General features: G+C 41.1%; 1 protein-coding gene across 3 annotated transcripts in view; it reads right to left on the bottom strand.

Moving 5' to 3' along the window:
- Nucleotides 1–2,686: 2,686 nt before the first annotated feature.
- Nucleotides 2,687–13,918, bottom strand: part of LOC106572187 (tyrosine-protein phosphatase non-receptor type 11) — a 61,819-nt gene continuing 50,587 nt past the window's right edge. For all 3 annotated transcript variants that reach the window (XM_014146127.3, XM_014146128.3, XM_014146129.3), the window contains exons 13-16: nucleotides 13,016–13,167; nucleotides 12,558–12,661; nucleotides 12,209–12,337; nucleotides 2,687–7,695 (exon numbers count right to left, since the gene is read on the bottom strand). In XM_014146127.3, coding sequence (XP_014001602.1) covers nucleotides 12,247–12,337; nucleotides 12,558–12,661; nucleotides 13,016–13,167 — 347 coding nt within the window. In that variant the 3' untranslated portion in view covers nucleotides 2,687–7,695; nucleotides 12,209–12,246. The remainder of the gene's footprint in view (nucleotides 7,696–12,208; nucleotides 12,338–12,557; nucleotides 12,662–13,015; nucleotides 13,168–13,918) is intronic.

Genomic DNA, 13,918 nt, shown 5'->3' with positions numbered 1-13,918 from the left:
GGAGTGGTCATAACAGTAAGGAGTGGTATTTCCTGTATTGGTGTGAAATTACTGGATAGGTGTGTACAGGAGACCAAAGGTGAGGTCTGGGGGAGAATCTCAAATGCATTTCCTTGATTCCCTGCGTCCTCTTTGTTTCCTTCTCAAAACCCATTGGTTGAAAAGGTGATTGTATAGACTCTATTTTGTAGTCTTTGTGATGCAAGGTCACAAGTGTTAGGTCGTTCCACAAAACAAGTGCCTTTGATATTTTAAGTAGAAATTGTGCACCAGTATTAATTATTTTAATATTAATAAAGACTTGCTAAAGTGCTAAAATTCAGCATTTTGGCATGTCCCTTTGTGCACCCTCTGTGACTTCTAGGAAGATTTGAATCCACTTAACCCCAAAATTCCTTAACGTTTCCTGCATCATTGTAAATCTGTTAATAATAATCTCCAGAAATGACTGTCAGAGCAACAAAATACCTAGGGTATTTCATGTGATCAGTGAAACATTTGAAGGTTAAACAAAACCTGTCCGTAAGGTCAACCCTGTTAAGTGAACTGAACTCTCATTTTAATATGGTGAAACTATTCCTTATAAAATATTTTTTCAAAAGAAACATTGAAAATCTAGTCAAATCCTAGTGTAAAAGCAGGTGAGTTGGTTCTACTTTTTTGGGCCATTTTCTGGTGTTTTGGGGTGAAAAACTGAGCAGGTTGAGCATCACGCACCAACCATGTTACCCGTAGATAGACAGGTTAGAAATGTTTTAACAATGAAAATAAATTGTTAAAGAAGGGGATTTATGGCTGATTTAAGATGAAATCGTCAACCGTGTTATGGTCAACACTGTTACATTATTTGGCACTTAATAGGCACTTACTATCGTCATTTTTTTTAATTTAACCTCGAGATGGTAACATGTGTTTTTTATTAAGTTGAACAAGTGCTCTTTAGATCAAAGTTTATTGGTCACACACACAGTTTAGTTCATGTCATAGTGGGTGCAGCGAAATGCTTATTTTACTAGCTCCTAACAATGCAGTAAAATGCCAAACAAGTACAAAATAATAATTATATTCAAGAAATGTCAGAATCCAGTTGACAACCCAAATAGCCCTGTAACAGTAGTTCAAATGCAATCTATACGTACATTACATACACCAGATGAACTTACAGCAGATATACTAAGAATGATATGTACAGCAGTAGATATATTAGAGTGACCTATGTCAAGAATCCAGTATATACATAAATATGTGGTGTGTACAGTATAAACAGCGTAACTAAAACGCAGTAGTAGAAATATGTTGAGAATATAATATTTAAATACACAGTGTGAAACAGGAAGTGTCTGGTGGTTTAATGTCTCTATAACATGGGACAGCAGCGTTGGCTGTGTATGTGTTTGAGTGTGTGTGTGTGTGATAGCTTGTGTGTGTGTGTGCGCATCACCTGGTGTAGATTACTAGTGATGGCTGTTCAACAGTCTGATGGCCTGGTAATAGAAGCTGTTCAACAGTCTGATAGTAATAGAAGCTGTTCAACAGTCTGATGGTCTGGTAATAGAAGCTATTCAACAGTCTGATGGTAATAGAAGATTTTCAACAGTCTGATGGTAATAGAAGCTGTTCAACAGTCTGATGGTCTGGTAATAGAAGCTGTTCAACAGTCTGATGGTAATAGAAGCTGTTCAACAGTCTGATGGTAATAGAAGCTGTTCAACAGTCTGATGGTCTGGTAATAGAAGCTGTTCAACAGTCTGATGGTAATAGAAGCTGTTTAACAGTCTGATGGTCTGGTAATATAAGCTGTTTAACAGTCTGATGGTAATAGAAGCTGTTCAACAGTCTGATGGTGATAGAAGCTGTTCAACAGTCTGATGGTCTGGTAATAGAAGCTGTTCAACAGTCTGATGGTAATAGAAGCTGTTTAACAGTCTGATGGTCTGGTAATATAAGCTGTTTAACAGTCTGATGGTAATAGAAGCTGTTCAACAGTCTGATGGTGATAGAAGCTGTTCAACAGTCTGATGGTCTGGTAATAGAAGCTGTTCAACAGTCTGATTGTAATAGAAGCTGTTCAACAGTCTGATGGTAATAGAAGCTGTTCAACAGTCTGATGGTCTGGTAATAGAAGCTGTTTTTCACTCTCTGGGTCCCGGCTCTGATGTACCTGTACTGACTCCTTTTTTAAAGAATTTTATGTTATCACCGATGACATGGACCAACAACACCACCACTCTTGTCAAAACGGCACAACAGCGCCTATACTTCATAAGGCGGCCGAAGAAATTTGACATGCCACCCCGGGTCCTCTCCAAATACTACCGCTGCACCATCGAGAGTGTCCTGACCAGTTGTATCACGGCCTGGTACGGGAATTGCTCCATCCACGACAGCAAGGCTCTCCAGTGGGTGGTATTATTTCTTATTGTCTTTGCATTGTCGAGAAGGAACCTGCAAGTAAGCATTTCATTGGACTGTGTATACCATGTGTATCCTGAACTTACGACTAATAAAACGTGGAAAATGATAGAACGTTTTTTGCATTTTGCTTTTACCTAATAAATAACCAATGTCTTGCAGAACAAAATCAGTCCACATTTCCCTGCTTATAAGGAAAGGTTGTGCCATCTGTCCACGGGCATCAGCGACAGGAAGTCCCCTTATATCAGCATACAAGAAGGCACTTGACATATTTCATTCATAGATTTTTATTAAACTATAACATTTTGAATCATTTTGTTGTCATTTCTGACATTCTCATTGCATCAGCGCTATAAGCCTGGACAGAAGGCGTTTGGGCTGAGCCAGTGCAAGAGGGAAAAACAGTCTTCATCTGAATACAGGAACAGTCAGAATACCCCTACTCAAATCAGGCATATCGCAACCAACTATGTCAACATCATATTCAAGTAAATTAAGGAGCAGAAATAAAATAACTCTTAGAATTTCTGTATACTTTCAAGAACACCTGCTTAACTGACAATTCATTATCATTATGTTATTATCAATGGTGTAATAACACCAAATAGAAACAAAAATAATAACAATAATCAAACAAATAATCTTATACAATATAAAATGCACCAACAGGAAATGTAAAATTCGAAACACCTCAGTAAATGAAAATAAAATATACAACACTGATGTAATACTTCTAGCAGACTGTCAACATGCTGTACTCTTTTAAAACAGCCAATGGACATCCTGACAGTCACAGATCACAAGTCTGCAGCTACAGGATTTAGCAATTTTGAATAGAATTTCAAGTATTGAAGTGTTAAGAGCGAACACTAATTTTCACTTTAGTCAAATTTTCACATAGTCTCCCACTGACATCAATGCATAACTAAATGAAAATTCATCTTTAAGCTAAGTATGATTCACCCCTCAATGTTTCACCACATCATACAAAGTTTTGACCCTTAGAGGCAAAGTGAAATACAACAGAAACCATCATCAACAACAGTGCAACATAATTAAAGGACTCTATTAAATCAGATCCCATTTAGCCGACATCCACACAGCAGTCATTTTGGCGGTGCTGGAGGTGGAACAGCGTTAGAGCTGTCAAATGCATAAGTGGCTCCTAGCATTATACATAAAGCGGACATTGCCATTGGCTGCAGGGAGTCACATTAAGAGTTCCAAGACTGGAATGTGAGATGTAATCTACACCTCGATTAGGCTGATAGAAACCCTCATTATTTTGTTTAATGATTTTCAATTTGAGCGTCATTATTTCTATGTAGGCTAAACGTTCTCCTTCTGAACTAACGCGAGTGGGACAGGCGTGGCTTTGTGACAATGATCACAAGAGCAGCTGTTCACTGATTTGACAGCTCCAATGCAGTTCCACTTGCCGACACCGCCAAAACATCAGCTATGCGAGTGTCGGCTATCACTGGTTAACGCTTGATCTGATCAAATCTAGGCCTAAGAAAATAGAAACCAAAAATTTCAATTTTCATTCATTGGACAAGATTGAAAGTTCGGCAGACAGTTGAACAATGGAGAAGGTTCATTTGACAAAGATTTTCAATGTTCACTTCAGGATAGCATACCATTTATAGCATACCACTTATAGCATGAGTATTATATCAACAACCAAACTGCAGCGAAATATGTGTCCTATAACACTTAGAACGGAGTTACTGAAACATAATTTGAAGGGAAATACTGAAACATCAGACTTTCAGTACTGCTGAAAGTTACTGCACTGGTGTTAGGATGAGCAAGGGATGATGTAGTCAAGCCCTAGTTGAAAGGCCTGAACACTATGCACAAGAACAGCTCTGCACAACCAGCAGACGACACTGCACAGCCTCTATGTAGCCAACCAGCAGGGTCGCTCAAAAGGATGACATCATTGAGCCGCTGGCTAAATCCAGTGTGAACACTTTAGACATTAGATTTTTATGCAAAATGCTAAGAATAGTTAAGAAGCCACTGCCCATTATATATATATATATATATATATATATATATATATATATATATATATACTGCTCAAAAAAATAAAGGGAACACTAAAATAACACATCCTAGATCTGAATGAATGAAATAATCTTATTAAATACTTTTTTCTTTACATAGTTGAATGTGCTGACAACAAAATCACACAAAAATAATCAATGGAAATCCAATTTATCAACCCATGAAGGTCTGGATTTGGAGTCACACTCAAAATGAAAGTGGAAAACCACACTACAGGCTGATCCAACTTTGATGTAATGTCCTTAAAACAAGTCAAAATGAGGCTCAGTAGTGTGTGTGGCCTCCACGTGCCTGTATGACCTCCCTACAACGCCTGGGCATGCTCCTGATGAGGTGGCGGATGGTCTCCTGAGGGATCTCCTCCCAGACCTGGACTAAAGCATCCGCCAACTCCTGGACAGTCTGTGGTGCAACGTGGCGTTGGTGGATGGAGCGAGACATGATGTCCCAGATGTGCTCAATTGGATTCAGGTCTGGGGAACGGGCGGGCCAGTCCATAGCATCAATGTCTTCCTCTTGCAGGAACTGCTGACACACTCCAGCCACATGAGGTCTAGCATTGTCTTGCATTAGGAGGAACCCAGGGCCAACCGCACCAGCATATGGTCTCACAAGGGGTCTGAGGATCTCATCTCGGTACATAATGGCAGTCAGGATACCTCTGGTGAGCACATGGAGGGCTGTGCGGCCCCCCAAAGAAATGCCACCCCACACCATGACTGACCCACCGCCAAACCGGTCATGCTGGAGGATGTTGCAGGCAGCAGAACGTTCTCCACGGCGTCTCCAGACTCTGTCATGTCTGTCACATGTGCTCAGTGTGAACCTGCTTTCATCTGTGAAGAGCACAGGGCGCCAGTGGCGAATTTGCCAATCTTGGTGTTCTCTGGCAAATGCCAAACGTCCTGCACGGTGTTGGGCTGTAAGCACAACCCCCACCTGTGGATGTCGGGCCCTCATACCACCCTCATGGAGTCTGTTTCTGACCGTTTGAGCAGACACATGCACATTTGTGGCCTGCTGGAGGTCATTTTGCAGGGCTCTGGCAGTGCTCCTCCTGCTCCTTCTTGCACAAAGGCGGAGGTAGCGGTCCTGCTGCTGGGTTGTTGCCCTCCTACGGCCTCCTCCACGTCTCCTGATGTACTGGCCTGTCTCCTGGTAGCGCCTCCATGCTCTGGACACTACGCTGACAGACACAGCAAACCTTCTTGCCACAGCTCGCATTGATGTGCCATCCTGGATGAGCTGCACTACCTGAGCCACTTGTGTGGGTTGTAGACTCTGTCTCATGCTACCACTAGAGTGAAAGCACCGCCAGCATTCAAAAGTGACCAAAACATCAGCCAGGAAGCATAGGAACTGAGAAGTGGTCTGTGGTCACCACCTGCAGAACCAGTCCTTTATTGGGGGTGTCTTGCTAATTGCCTATAATTTCCACCTGCTGTCTATTCCATTTGCACAACAGCATGTGAAATTTATTGTCAATCAGTGTTGCTTCCTAAGTGGACAGTTTGATTTCACAGAAGTGTGATTGACTTGGAGTTACATTGTGTTGTTTAAGTGTTCGCTTTATTTTTTTGAGCAGTGTATATATATATTACTGAAGGCTCTTTGCTGTGTGGTGTCACCCTTCATATGACATCATCACTGATGTCGGTTTTTACTCCCCCAAACAAAGTCAAGCCAGGATTATAACCATCTTGCAAATTACTTTTTGGAGACAAATCTACTCTTTAATCTTGGGCTGTAGGCCATCTGGCCCAGTAATATTCATAAAGACTTCAGTGATGGCAGCCTGGCTAGCATCCTGACATTTCTTCTCCTCTATCCCATTTTCTGCTACCCTTGTCTATCTCTCACTTGGCAAATGTTTAACCCTGTTTATTATGCCATTCGATTAGGAGGAAAACCTTCGCTGAAACCAACGGGAGTTACAACCTACACAGAGAGAGAAAGACTGCAGATCCGACCGATTTTATCGTTTGACGTTGACCTCAAAATTTATATAAAACAGGATCTGTAAAGCAACTGCAAATTCAGAGAATTGTGCTTTCTGTCAACTGATAATAATGGAATTGGATCTTTCTTTATTCAGAGGTAATACCGCACTAACATTAAAAACCATGTCCTGTACATTACAAAATCACACCAATAATAACAAGAAAAGAAACAAGAATGAATTGAAAGGACACAGATTAAAACTAAATAAATAGAAAAATTGCACAAGTTAATTGATGCTTCAAGCTCCCCCCTTCCAGCAACCACAGGACAAGAAACAAAATGGAGTCCGGAGAGGAGCTCATTATCCTTGATTGAATAGGCTCTCAGTAGCTGTGATGATGGAACCACTACAGTAGATGAGCATGGCACAAAAGACCATCGGTGGAACCAATAAGATAAACAAATCAGCTCCCCACTGACAAAGGCCCATTGAAAATATCCTGACTTTCCTCTTGCCTTTCATGGGAAAGGGTTGTGTAAGGACTTTGCTTGTCCGTGCCAGTGCCTCAGTGGTAGGAGATCGCTTCACTGTTTCCCCGCCATTACTCAACACTGCAGTAATGACAGCTGCTAGCAAAAACAGAACATTGCTAGAGTCTTTGGTTCAAGTAGATGACAGCCAGCAGAGAGAGTGAGAGAGCACTTTGAATTGAATTGAGAGAGAGAGAGAGAGCGAGAGAGAGAGAGAGGATTCCAACAGCGCAAAGAGAAACGGCATAGCTTCACCCTTTCTTGTCCCGTCCACCCCATTCATGGTTGAACACGATGGAGCAAAACATCACCTGAACATTGAGTACACCATTGTTTGTTTCTTGTGTCGATTTAGTTCGAAAGTCTACAGAAATAAGCAAAGGACATTTGTTGGGTTGGTTGGTGGGTTAGGGGATGAGATGGAACAACTGTGGGACCAAATACGGGGGTTACAGACATGTCTGTAGACGAGGCACTTTGTCTGGAGACAGGAGAGGCTGTAGAGACTTGAAGTCATTCAGAGAGAGAGAGAGAGAGAGAGAGGGGGAGATGGGGGGTGGAGATAGAAGGACAAGAGCACTGTGCTGTACCCCTCTCTCCTTGGAGAGGGAGGCTCCAGACAGCCAGCAGGGCAGCGGGGAGGGGGGGGGGGGGTGTTCCACTGCCAGGGGGGTCAGGGGCCAGAGCTCCACAGGTCCCCCATGGTGCGCTGGCGAAGCGGCACCTCTGTTGAAACTGAAGCACACACAACGGCACACCACTTTAGACATACACAGAACCACTCTGCATAGAAACGCACACAACAAACAGTTGTTCGCATGACATCCTAATTAATACTAGAATCACTATGATAGTCAATAGCAAAATGTATGTGTTTTTGTGACGTCTTCCCTCATCTGGAATATGTCTGGAACCAATTCATTGGAAAACACTGACATTTCTGTCCTGTGTTGCTAGAACAACTGCTTGTCTGTAGACACTGAGTTCTGTATTTTCGAAGGTTTACTGGGTCAAATTCTGTTGAGATTTGATTATTTATTTCCCCGAGTACCCAAGGAGCCCGTATATACACAATGACACAGTTTGACCCTGCCTTGGTGTTCCCTTTTTAGGGAGCGGGATCTTTAGAAACTCTTGAAAGGAACCCAACAGTATGCAGAAGTGCATCTCAAATATGATGGTTTATTAACACTTGACAGATTGAGACGACATAACTGCTTGCTAACATCTCTCCATCTGCGCCCGCTCTCAGGGTAGCAGAGGATATATCCCAGGCCCACAACCAATGAGGACCTAACAATTAAGACAGTTATAACCAATCACACACATGCATTCTTTGATAATGCACTGAACAAGTTCATGCACATTTAACCAATGCACCATGTGCATAACACTGCTGTATATTCTCATACACAACATTTCCCACCCCACTTGCATTGTTTTTTTCAGATATCGGCTCTACTGTAACCATTGTACTCAGTTGAAGAGGGCTAAATCTGATTGAAATGTTAAGTTTAATCACATTGTTAAACTTGTATAACCTCCTGACCTCCACATCTTCTGTATGTTGTTGTAGTTTGTTATGCAAACCGTTTTTATGATGCAAAGAACATTTCTGCCAAAATAGACAAAATGCCTTCTTAAATCTTCTTTGCCAATAATGATTATTTTTCCTATTACTAATTAAGCTGTTTAATGTTGGTTACTTTCTAAATGTAATCCGTTAGTTACCTGGCCAAATTTGGAATCAGTAATATAACGTTTGGATTACCCAAACTCGAATATAATCTGATTACTTTTAGTTACTTTTAAATGGTGTTCCCCTAAAGAGGTATTAGAAGATGTATGTAGGAATATTACCAATTGAATGACATTATTGTAGGATAAATCAATGTTAGCATTTACATAGCTGGCCATAAATGATAGTTGCGTTTTACTTATGGGTTGGTTATGTACAGTTGAAGTCGGACGTTTAAATACACTTAGGTTGGAGTCATTTAACTTGTTTTTCAACCACTCCACAAATGTATTGTTAACAAACTATAGTTTTGGCAAGTCGGTTTAAGACATCTACTTTGTGCATGACACAAGTAATTTTTCCAACAATTGTTTACAGACAGATTATTTCGCTTATAATTCACTGTATCACAATTCCAGGGGGTCAGAAGTTTACATACACTAAGTTGACTGTGCATTTAAACAGCTTGGACAATTCCTGAAAATGATGTCGTGGCTTTAGAAGCTTCTAGCTAATTGACATAATTTGAGTCAATTGGAGGTGTACCTGTGGATGTATTTCAAGGCCTTCCTTCAAACTCAGTGCCTTTTTGCTTGACATCATTGGAAAATTAAAAGAAATCAGCCAACACCTCAGAAAAATAATTGTAGACCTCCACAAGTCTGGTTCATCTTTGGGAGCAAAATCCAAACGCCTGAAGGTACCACGTTCATCTGTACAAACAATAGTACGCAAGTATAAACACCATGGGACCACGCAGCCGTCATACCGCTCAGGAAGGAGACGCGTTCTGTCTCCTAGAGATGAACATTCTTTGGTGCGAAAAGTGCAAATCAATCCCAGAACAACAGCAACGGACCTTGTGAAGATGCTGGAGGAAACAGGTACAAAGGTATCTATATCCACAGTAAAAGTAGTCCTATTTCAACATAACCTGAAAGGCTGCTCAGCAAGGAAAAAGCCACTGCTCCAAAACCGCCATAAAAAAGCCAGACTACGGTTTGGAACTGCACATGGGGACAAAGATTGTACTTTTTGGAGAAATGTCCTCTGGTCTGATGAAACAAAAATATAACTGTTTTGCCATAATGACCATCATTATGTTTGGAGGAAAAAGGGAGAGGCTTGCAAGCCGAAGAACACCATCCCAACCGTGAAGCACAGGGGTGGCAGCATCATGTTGTGGGGGTGCTTTGCTGCAGGAGGGACTGGTGCACTTCACAAAATAGATGGCATCATGAGGAAGGACATTTATGTGGATATATTGAAGCAACATCTCAAGACATCAGTCGGGAAGTTAAAGCTTGGTCGCAAATGGGTCTTCCAAATGGACAATGACCCAAAGCATACTTCCAAAGTTGTGGCAAAATGGCTTAAGGACAACAAAGTCAAGATATCGGAGTGGCCATCACAAAGCCCTGACCTCAAGCCTATAGAAGATTTGTGGGCAGAACTGAAAAAGCTTGTGCAAGCAAGGAGGCCTACAAACCTGACTCAGTTACACCAGCTCTGTCAGGAGGAATGGGCCAAAATTCAACCAACTTACTGTGGGAAGCTTGTGAAAGGCTACCCGAAACATTTGACCCAAGTTAAACAGTTTAAAGGCAATGCTACCAAATACTAATTGAGTGTATATAAACTTCTGACCCACTGGGAATGTGATGAAAGAAATAAAAGCTGAAATATATCACTCTACTATTATTCTGACATTTCACATTCTTAAAATAAAGTGGTGATCCTAACTGACCTAAGACAGGGACTTTTTTACTAGGATTAAATGTCAGGAATTGTGAAAAACTGAGTTTAAATGTATTTGGCTAAGGTGTATGTAAACTTCCGACTTCAAATCTAGGCTTCTTCTAACCAATTTCTTTCTACCACAGATAATACGATTAGGCTCGATTTTTACATTAAAAAGTCTGTCAGATTTCCAGTCATTCCAATTCATTTAATACCCCTTAATCTTCAAGAATACGACTTAGAAATATGGAAATATAGATTAGCCAAATTGTTTTACCTGAGCATAGCTTATTAGCCTACTCTGTTGTTTATGATTTTGTTGTCATGGAGAACTGATTGGGCTCATTGCTTTGAGTTGAAAAATAAAGGCTGCTGTCATGGAATGGCATGCTTTGAGCACTACCGAAAAGTGCTATTTGCATGTGAAAAAGGTACGGCAAAAGCGCAATTTGCTATAGGCTTATTGTTTATGTTTTAGTTGGTGACACCATAGGATTAGGAATTAGAATACCTAATTATTTTAAACACATTTTTTTTATTGTCACATACACCAGATTGCTGCAGTGAAATGTGTTGTTTTACAGGGTCAGTCATAGAAGTAGGTCACTCCTGGAGCACATTTGGGTTAAGTGCCTTGCTCAAAGGCACGTGAACAGATTTTTCACCTTGTCGGCTCGGGTATTCGAACCAGCGACCTTTCGGTTACTGGCCCAACACTCTAACCGCTAGGCTACCTGCCGCCCAGGATCTAAGGATTTAATACGATCTCTATTGGTGACACTTTGATATCTCGATAATTTGCAGTCTATCAAAAGTGTGCAAGTTTGAGCATGTGTCCATTAGGCCTATGGATTATTTTATTTATCAGCATGAATTACATTGCGCAATAAAAGCCCCACTCGTGGTCTTCGTAAATTAAACTAGTATGGAGCACAATACCACGGAGGTGTTGGGAGGAACATTTTTCACTGGCTGTCCACTGGTCTCAAAAACAAGGATTTATAGGCAGCTTAAACTTTTTAAAATCAACCATTATTGGGATTAAATACAGAAATACATTTGTGATGAGCCATCCACAACAACCACAATCCGCAAGGTGCAAATAGCTAAATGAGAGAGCAGCAGTGTGATTCACATCAATGCGCTATGTAGCTATCAATAATAAGTGATATCCGTATCGCCCGTAGGCTACACCACTGCTGTCGTCCTTACCTCTAAGCGTTTATTCAAATTGGATAATCTTTGGATGCAGACAGCAGTCTCACCATTGAAAGACATAGCTTGGACTGTAGCCTATAAACGTCTATTCCTGCTCTTTTCCCCGCGATCCATCAAACGCATTTGACGCATTCGCTCAGGCGGAACAAACTTAAACTGATTTGAATGTAATTGAGAAAACAGAAAGGTGTTTTTCTTTTTGACAACCACCTTTAAAAGTAAAAGTGAATTTAAAAGTAATCCTAGAAGTAATCATCTGGTTTTTCAAAAGTATCTGTAATCTGATTACAATATCTTTGCTGGTAACGTAATGGATTACCCTTTTTTTTGTACATGTAATCCGTTATTCCCTAACCCTGTATATCAAATAGAGCAATTATATGGAGCAGTTCCTCAACAAAAAGTTAGGAATGATTTAGCTAAGAAAATAACAATAACACTTTACTTAGGTATGCCGGTATGATGCTTTGTAACTTGTTATAAGCAGGTATGATCCTTTATAATGTCTTCTATAATTTATTACTAAACAAGCCACAGTAATTTAACACTCACAGAGAGGTTGAGAGAGGCAGAGGTCTGTGGCTGAACTTTTACTTCCTGGTGTTACTGCTGTTCCCAGAGGTACTTGGGTTCTTGATGTTCAGGTTCTCATACACAGCGGACGGGTCGTCGTTTGTCACCCTGCATCACACAAAAATGGACACACGCACGCACGCACGCAGGCACGCACACACACAGACAAAACATGGTGAGATGAAATTCCGATTCATGTTCATTCGGACAATGTTTATTGAATTTGGATGGAATGATATAGATGACAGCGGTAGTGTGTATTTAGAGAGAATAAAACAGTGTTTGCCTGTGTACTATATGAGCAGTGTGTATTTGCAGGGCTACTCACACAGAGGAGGAGCGTGACACACAGGTCATGTTGGGTTTTGACCGAGCGTTGGTCATCTGGGGGTATTTGATATTGGAGTACTCCCTCTCCTTTGTCTTATTCCTCTGCAATGAAAGCAGCCACAATAAACTATATTATTTTAGCTTGAAAAATAAGATTATCATTGAAACATTGAGGCAAGATAACATAACAGGCACCTGGCCAACTTGCTTAGCTGGTTGACACCATGAAATGTACTACCTGTATCTCGGGTTTATCTTGATTGTTCCTTTGAATGAAGCTATCATATAATGCTTGGGGCTCCAACTGTAAGGCAGTCACTCTTGAAATCATGTACTGCGATAATACTGTTAGTGTGTGTGGTAGTTACTGGAACCTTTCAAATGAAACTACTACTGTAGTGGCAATATTATAGTATAACTAATTCCACTACTCCTACTACTGTGTTTGGTAGGTACCTGCTCCTCCTCCAGTCTCTTCTGTGCCGTGTCAATGTACTGCTGGACAGCCATGTAGATGAACTTATACTGGGCCTCTGTCTGCACCATGCCTGACCGCTGCTGACGAACCCTCTGGATGGTCTTAGGGATGTCGATGTCACAGTCTAATCCTGAAACACACGCAAGCACAAAAGGTCAAAAGGCAGCATATTTAGCATGGATACACTAATACCTACTACATGCAGATCGATCCCAAGACTGGATCTCAGAGCAGTAACGTTTAGATAGGACTGATATCAAAGTTATAACATTTGGATAGGATTGATGTCAGTGCGGTAATGTTTGGATATGACTGATTTTATTAGCGGTAACGTTTGGATAGGACTGATGTCAGAACCATCATGTTTGGATAGGACTGATGTCAGAACCATCATGTTTGGATAGGACTGATGTCAGAACCATCATGTTTGGATAGGACTGATGTCAGAACCATCATTTTTGGATAGGACTGATGTCAGAACCGTCATGTTTGGATAGGACTGATGTCAGAACCGTCATGTTTGGATAGGACTGATGTCAGAACCGTCATGTTTGGATAGGACTGATGTCAGAACCGTCATGTTTGGATAGGACTGATGTCAGAACCGTCATGTTTGGATAGGACTGATGTCAGAACCGTCATGTTTGGATAAGACTGATGTCAGAACCGTCATGTTTGGATAGGACTGATGTCAGAACCGTCATGTTTGGATAGGACTGATGTCAGAACCATCATGTTTGGATAGGACTGATGTCAGAACCGTCATGTTTGGATAGGACTGATGTCAGAACCGTCATGTTTGGATAGGACTGATGTCAGAACCGTCATGTTTGGATAGGACTGATGTCAGAACCATCATGTTTGGATAGGACTGATGACAG

Source organism: Salmo salar, chromosome 15, assembly GCF_965601325.2.
Source record: "Salmo salar chromosome 15, fSalSal1, whole genome shotgun sequence".
Classification (NCBI taxonomy): domain Eukaryota; kingdom Metazoa; phylum Chordata; class Actinopteri; order Salmoniformes; family Salmonidae; genus Salmo; species Salmo salar.
The sequence above is the reverse complement of the archived record's forward strand: the minus strand, read 5'-3'. Positions and strand labels throughout refer to the sequence as shown.